At 40.6% G+C, this 6,695-nt stretch overlaps 3 protein-coding genes and 1 non-coding gene across 4 annotated transcripts in view; 1 reads left to right on the top strand and 3 right to left on the bottom strand.

The window, feature by feature from the left end:
- Positions 1–1,695: 1,695 nt before the first annotated feature.
- On the bottom strand, positions 1,696–2,541 carry LOC116381327 (hemoglobin subunit beta-1). The gene is made up of 3 exons (XM_031843397.1): positions 2,381–2,541; positions 2,025–2,247; positions 1,696–1,933 (listed from the first exon to the last, which is right to left on the bottom strand). The coding sequence occupies exons 1-3, from the start codon at positions 2,470–2,472 to the stop codon at positions 1,805–1,807; spliced, it is 444 nt and encodes a 147-aa protein (XP_031699257.1). The 5' UTR covers positions 2,473–2,541; the 3' UTR covers positions 1,696–1,804.
- A 98-nt stretch (positions 2,542–2,639) lies between these two features.
- LOC116381325 (aquaporin-8) overlaps positions 2,640–6,695 on the bottom strand; it is a 5,674-nt gene continuing 1,618 nt past the window's right edge. The window contains 2 exon segments of the mRNA XM_075447355.1: positions 2,640–5,975; positions 6,070–6,201. Of these exon segments, the coding sequence (XP_075303470.1) occupies positions 5,930–5,975; positions 6,070–6,201 (178 nt within the window). The 3' untranslated portion in view covers positions 2,640–5,929.
- On the top strand, positions 4,439–5,777 carry hbae5 (hemoglobin, alpha embryonic 5). The gene is made up of 3 exons (XM_031843396.1): positions 4,439–4,575; positions 4,940–5,147; positions 5,557–5,777. Exons 1-3 carry the CDS (start codon positions 4,481–4,483, stop codon positions 5,683–5,685), a joined length of 432 nt encoding a protein of 143 aa, XP_031699256.1. The 5' UTR covers positions 4,439–4,480; the 3' UTR covers positions 5,686–5,777.
- Positions 4,752–4,845, bottom strand: trnai-uau (transfer RNA isoleucine (anticodon UAU)). Its single transcript has 2 exons — positions 4,808–4,845; positions 4,752–4,787 (listed from the first exon to the last, which is right to left on the bottom strand). It is a non-coding gene; the product is annotated as a tRNA-Ile (tRNA).

Genomic DNA, 6,695 nt, shown 5'->3' with positions numbered 1-6,695 from the left:
TAGTATAAAGTATAATCCTGAGCAGGCATTCTAGGCACGGGAGCGACCTGTCCATCACAGAAAACCCGCCCTAAGGCATACTCCGCTTTATGGTCTATTTAACTTCAAACTGCACCATGATTTACTAAATGAGCATCATGCTGTATTGAAAAAGACTTGAAACTAGTGATTGAGACCATAAACTCATGTTTACAATGTTTACTGAGGTAATAAATGAAGTGTGAAGTAGGGTGATGTTCTCATACTATCAGACATTTTTTTACAATCATAGGATGTCGCCCCCTGCTGGTCGGTAAAGAGAATGCACCTTTTAAGACCTTCCGCATTGGCTTCACTCGGCAGAACCGGAGGTTGCCGCCTGGCACCAATGAGTCTTGCTACCGCCAATAAAAAAGCCGTCGTAGAAGAAGTCATACGCCCCTAACCGACTTGAGTCTAAAATATAGCATACACAATAAACACATTCTACGAAAGTGCATTTGCAACCTATTAGTATTCGTATTAGTATATATGCACTATACAGTTACGTTAAAATTTGCTTTGTTTAGGTGTACTTTTACAAGTTTTGGTGACTGCTGACCGTGTCCGGCCTCTCCGGTATGAGGAACCTCTGAGCATGTACGTCAACGCTCCTCACTGACCAATAGAAACCCATGACGACAAGATCAAGGTATAATCTGGTTGATGGTCAAGGGAGACTGTTTGCCAGACATGCTGATGTACAATCAGGATTGTTGTATCAGTTACTGATGTATTTATTTATTATAATTTTGCTGTCCATATTACATCAATGAACATGTAAATATAGCATGTCTGATATGTCTACATTTCACTAGCAAATGTGTATTATCTACATTAAGCCTTTTTATTTTTCAAGTCGGGCAATGTTTTTGACAATTGTTGCAAAAATAAAGTTGAAGTAATGATGCCAGATTTTTTACCATTTCTTTCTTCAGTTATAACAGTTTTTGAAAATCTAATTATAACAGCAGTAATGTAAATGTAAAATCTTAAAACTGTGAGAAAGCTGCAATGCTAGTCATTGTGAAAACATGTGAGGTGAATTAACATCCATTGATCAAATATAATACAAATTAAGCAGGTCAAAATGACAGAAGTCATCTGGTCCAAATTGTTTCACTTTAAAAAATGAATGCTGAGTTATATGGTAGTATAGCCTGCTTCAGTAAATATGGAGCTGTCCCTGGTGCTGAAATAAACAGCGACAATTTGTGCCACCTCGAAAATAGCATAGCTTTGATATTTCGATGAGAATATGTGTTGTTCTGCTTTCAGAAAAGCAGGAAGGAGAAAGTGCATGCATTATGTAACTGCTAATTTGGTGTATTCATGTAAAGTAACTGCGAATTAACATTCCTTAATTGATTAAATGTCAAATAATCACATAAAGTCATGGTGATTTTATCATTTTTTATCCCCGCAGTAATTCATGCATTATAGCATTACTTTAGTATGTCTTTACTAAAAAGTGTTACTACATTATTAAAGAGTATCATGAACTCGATTTATGTATTTGTTTGAATAATGTGGATTCTTTTTATTCTGGCAAGTTCTTCTCGGTGTCTGTAATGTTGCCTTTTCTTTTACTCAATCAGTACTAAACCTCGGTGTGATAAGATGGCGAGATGGCTATGCGTAACTACGCACCCACGAAAGAAAAGATAGGGACGACAATTGAACTTTGCTTCAGCGTGACTTTATTTAATTATTGAAGAGACAAGTGGCATGTAACCAAACGTCAGATCTTTTTGGTGGTGTCCAGGTGCGGAAGCTGCTGCTGGCTTTAGCAGTACTGCTTTCCCAGAGCGGACACCACCACGGCCAGGAACTTCTGGAAGACGAGCTGTATATCTGGAGTGAAGGAGTTTCCCATTTTCGCAGCGACGACGATGGTCAGGCAGTCAGACAGCAACTGTACGGAGGTAAAACGATCACTGAAGTCAAAGGAGTCCATACATCTTTTAAGTGGTTGCGAACTGACCATAAAGTGAGAGAAACTTTACCTTGAAGTTGTCGGGGTCGACGTGCAGCGTCTCAGAGTGCAGGATGCTCAGATCGGTATAGGTCTCCTTGATGTTGTCCATGTTCTTCAGAGCCCGGTCCAGCCCGTGCAGCACCTTGATACCGTGGGCCGCGAGGTTCGCGTTGCCCATGATGGCCGCGGCATTGGAGAGGTTACCGAAGGACCCGAAGTATCTCTGAGTCCAGGGGTAGACGATCAGACACCTGTAGGGTGAGAGCAGTGGAGGTCCAAATGATTCTGGTGGATTAACAATGTTTCTGTACTTCTTTATTTATTTTTTATTTATTAAATTAACTTAACAGATCAAAGCAGTTGCAATTCAGGAGTCTTCCGTACCTGCCCAGTGCCTTGGGACCGATGTCCTCATAGTCCAGGCCGGCAAAGATGCTGGTAATGGCAGCGCGCTCCTTGTCACTCCACTTCACCATGGCGGCTCTTGTTTAATTCAAGTTCAGACTTGACAGAGAAGATAAAGCGGGGAAGTATTCTGAATTCTGTGTATGACTGCCGCGTCTTTTTAAAGGTCTCAAGGCCCCCCCCCTCCCTGGAGGAGAAGGCAGCTGATAGGCTGGAGATGAAGAGTGTCAGATTGCAGTGCAGACTCCTCCCGAAGTTTCTGGAATGCCAGGGCCCCCACGGAATTTACTTAGTGAAATATATATATTTTTAAATTGATAAAATTACTGATTTAAAAATATTGACGTCGACTGTTAAAATATGTCGTGAAGGGCAACATTTTTTCAGTGTGAACCTTCAGAAACCGGGCAATTCGCACCCAATACTGCAGGTGACTTGTGGCAAGTCAAAAAAGGTGTGCTAGGGAAGGAAACGTAATGCAAGTTAGCACACTTCACTCAGATCGTTTCCTTGTTTGAAAGCAACCCTCTTCCACACGCAGCTTTAATTTTGAGCAAGCTGCACACTCTTTCTAAATTGTAGTTATCCTAGTTTCGTTCCTTTAACTGAATGTAACCTGCAGGGTGGGCCTTGTTATCAGCACTCAGGACATTGATTGAATCCTAACGGGAGTCTTGCAATATAGCCTTTCAGTGACGCTTTGGAGACCATGTTAATGATTACTTATTTATTAAAACATCAAGTATACTTTAATAAACATAATTTATTTATGAGTAAATACATGTATATATTTACGTATTAATATGTGTAGCGTATGATAAGGATATAAACAGGTATAAAAACAAGTGTAATTTCTGATGCATTATAACTTTGTTTGTGTTTATTAGTTTGCATTGCAAATGGCACTGAATTTGCAAAGCAGTCGGAGAGTGTCACATGCCAGGGCGTTATCTAAAAAAACACCCTGCATTATCTGCAGTATCCACCCTTGGCACCAGATGCCAAAATTAGATTATAGTATATGTAGCAGAGATATTATGAAGAAAATAACGCTGATAAGCGTCATGGGGGCCATCCTCCCCTTGATAGGGAGTAAATTCGTGGTCTGAGCCAAAACGCCGAATTAAAAAAGAAATTAAATCAATGATACATATTATACGGCTGCAATTGTAATACTGTAATTGGTTTTAGAAAATGATCAATCGAGTGCACGTGGCATGCTGTCGAAATTAACTTTCTAATTCTGTTTTTTTAACAAATGCAGAATGTGCACGCATGCATTCAACTGACTTCTTTATTGCTTTGTGGGAGTTAAATACAAATGCTCAAAATGCACTTTATGGCTTAATCGTGTCAATTAGAACCATTCAATCAAATTCGACAGTTTGTACGTTTAAATAACGAAGGATAAACTTATAATTTAAATAGAGCCTGTCAACGGAAAACCTTCACACTGCAAAACATTTTTTTTACTTTTCTTCTGTGGTGCGAGAGGCCTCTAGGCCGTATAGACAAATAATCGACGTTCATAAAAGTAAGTGTTCTGAGTACAAACATGGACTTCCTTTTGAAAATGTTGCATTTCCGTTTGATCTTAAATTGCTTCAGGCCACAGCAAAACACATCAACTCATAATGGCTGAACTAGTTCATGAAGTGGGAAAATAAGTCTTGTATATCCCTTATTAAAATGAGAGCAACTAATTTAATCTCTTTTTGAGATCATATTTATTGACATTAACTTTACGTCACTCACTAGGGAGTAAACTCAACCATCCAACCCATCGCTGCTGCTGACTCCTGTGACCTGAGACGCCCATGCTATACTGTAGACCATGTGGGCACTTTGCCGCATTATCCAAGTAAATATTTTTTGCCAACTGACGCCCACGATGCAACCATGCTGATACCACCTCTCAGACTGGCATCCGGCCACGGAAGTTTCTATCAGGCGAGGAGGAAGGGTCAGGGGGACGTGGCTTGGCATCGGTGGCCATGGGCGTGTCTCTCCGGGCAACTGGATTTAAGTAGAGGTCCAAAGCATCAGAGTCAGGTAGAGAGGAAGAGAGAGAGAACCAAGATGAGTTTAACCGACAAAGACAAGGCTGCCGTCAAGGCCATGTGGAGCAAAATGTCCAAGTCTGCGGACGCTATTGGGGCTGACGCTCTGGGCAGGTAAGTGTCATGTTTACCCATGTTTTACCCATTTTAAGTTAATGTTGGAGGTATTAGACGTGTTTTTAGTTTACTCATATATATATATGACAAAAAGTATATATATATATGCTGTACTTGTCAGACTAATGGGACTGGTAGAGCGTTTATGTTCTTATTAACATCCATTAAAGTTATGCTCCAGGTGAGGCTCGAACTCACAACCTCGGCATTCCTTGGCTGAATACTGTCTTATAAGTACCGCGCGCTGACCGATTGCGCCACTGGAGCCATGTTTTAATTTGACAGCAGGAAAGTCCCATTCCATTTGTTTGCGCCATTTCTAAAATATAGCCATAACCTAACGTCCTCTCCTCCTCCACAGGATGCTCGTCGTCTATCCGCAAACCAAGACCTACTTCTCTCACTGGTCTGACCTGAGTCCCAACTCCGCTCCGGTAAAGAACCACGGAAAGAATGTGATGTCTGGAGTCGCTTTGGCCGTGGCCAAGATCGACGACCTGACCAACGGCCTGATGGCTCTCAGCGAGCAGCACGCCTTCCAGTTGAGAGTGGACCCGGCCAACTTCAAGGTGAGACGGGGGTCATTGACGTCATGACAAAAGATATGCGCTGAGATTGCGCTCTGGCAGTTCATTTTACGTTATACCGGTTAGGGTGACTTGTGCGCACTTTTACGCACGAGTAGAGCTTTATTTACGCGCAAGTTACGCATTGGTGTTGTGCAAAAATAGATTAAGACTAGACTTAGTCTTGACTTAATTTCGGTGAAATCTGACAAAAGAAGGAGACGTCTTTGTTTTTAAAAGCTATTCACCAGTTCAGAAGTTGAACTTGGAGCATGTTTTGCACTCCACATTTCGTATTTTAAGCTATAGATGGGAGGAATGTTAAAGTATCCAACTCTTCTCTTGCTATTGAGATGTATTTTGGCAGTGTTACATAGACTTGCCTTGAATTGTTTTCCTCTGTGATCCACAGATCCTGTCCCACTGCATTCTCGTGGTGATCGCCAGCATGTTCCCGAAGGATTTCACCCCCGAGGCCCACGTCGCCATGGATAAATTCTTCTGTGGCTTGTCCCTGGCTCTCGCAGAGAAATACCGCTGAGCTGCCTACAGTGTGGAATGCGGTCTGCCATGGGCGATCATGTATCTCATGATGAAACAAATTATGGAATAAACTGCATATCCAAAACTGATTATACTGTGTTTTGTTACTGTATGTCTCCTGAAAAGTGTTTTTCCCTTCATACACGCACAACGGTAGAATGTACGTTTTTTATGGACAGGGGAACGAATCTTTACAGGTTTATTGTGGCCTGCAGGGCAACAAACACACACAATAGAGGCTGTTATGATTTCATAACGACTCGTATTTTATCATCACCCAGAACGAGCCTGAAAGACAAGAGAGACATTGTGAATCTCACCACACATGACATTTTATTTATTTATTCATTTAATTATTTCAGTCATATCTGGTTTCTCTCACCTGAGCAACGCGGCGGCCAGCAGACCTCCACCGATGGGTCCCACCCAGTAAACCCAGTGGTAGACCCAGTTGGTCATCACAGCTGGACCGAAAGCCCTTGCAGGGTTCAGACACGTTCCTGATACGTCACCCCTGCACCGACAAGGGAAAAAAAAAACAGTTGAAATATGATTTATTTATTTATTTATAGAGAGAGAAAGAGAGAGAGAGAGTTTTTTTCTTTAGAAAATATATATGTAGCAAAAGATGATATAAAGTTAAATTGTAATTGTATAATTCATAATAATGTGGTTAATTAAGATATATTTTTCACATTAGTAAATACAGCCAGAGTCAGAATTTAATGGTTACACCATTTGACATTTACTGGTGGTAAGATCAGAAAAATATCAATAAATAATCAAAAAATAAATAAATATATATATATTAGCACTTGCATTTTAAAGCATGGATTAAAGTATTGGTTAATTTAAATATATTTTTTAATTTTTTAATTAATTAATTCAATTTTTTTAATAATTAAAAACAATGTAATTAGATGAAAAAAGGCCTTTCTAATGATGGACACCTTGGAAGTGTAAGCGCACAGCTTAGGTCCTCCCACTGCATAATTGGGGGGGGGGGGG

This window comes from Anarrhichthys ocellatus, unplaced genomic scaffold, assembly GCF_004355925.1.
Source record: "Anarrhichthys ocellatus isolate YVR2014 unplaced genomic scaffold, GSC_Weel_1.0 scaffold4, whole genome shotgun sequence".
NCBI classification, from domain to species: Eukaryota; Metazoa; Chordata; class Actinopteri; order Perciformes; family Anarhichadidae; genus Anarrhichthys; species Anarrhichthys ocellatus.
The sequence above is the reverse complement of the archived record's forward strand: the minus strand, read 5'-3'. Positions and strand labels throughout refer to the sequence as shown.

What these genes read in the sequence shown, in the direction of transcription:
- LOC116381327 (XM_031843397.1), bottom strand. Translation starts at nt 2,472, where the DNA reads ATGGTGAAGTGGAGTGACAAGGAGCGCGCTGCCATTACCAGCATCTTT. An exon ending in GGTCCCAAGGCACTGGGCAG is followed by an intron (nt 2,248 to 2,380) that starts GTACGGAAGACT and finishes CTCACCCTACAG; the next exon opens with GTGTCTGATCGTCTACCCCT. An exon ending in TCGACCCCGACAACTTCAAG is followed by an intron (nt 1,934 to 2,024) that starts GTAAAGTTTCTC and finishes ACCTCCGTACAG; the next exon opens with TTGCTGTCTGACTGCCTGAC.
- hbae5 (XM_031843396.1), top strand. Translation starts at nt 4,481, where the DNA reads ATGAGTTTAACCGACAAAGACAAGGCTGCCGTCAAGGCCATGTGGAGC. An exon ending in GGGGCTGACGCTCTGGGCAG is followed by an intron (nt 4,576 to 4,939) that starts GTAAGTGTCATG and finishes CCTCCTCCACAG; the next exon opens with GATGCTCGTCGTCTATCCGC. An exon ending in TGGACCCGGCCAACTTCAAG is followed by an intron (nt 5,148 to 5,556) that starts GTGAGACGGGGG and finishes TGTGATCCACAG; the next exon opens with ATCCTGTCCCACTGCATTCT.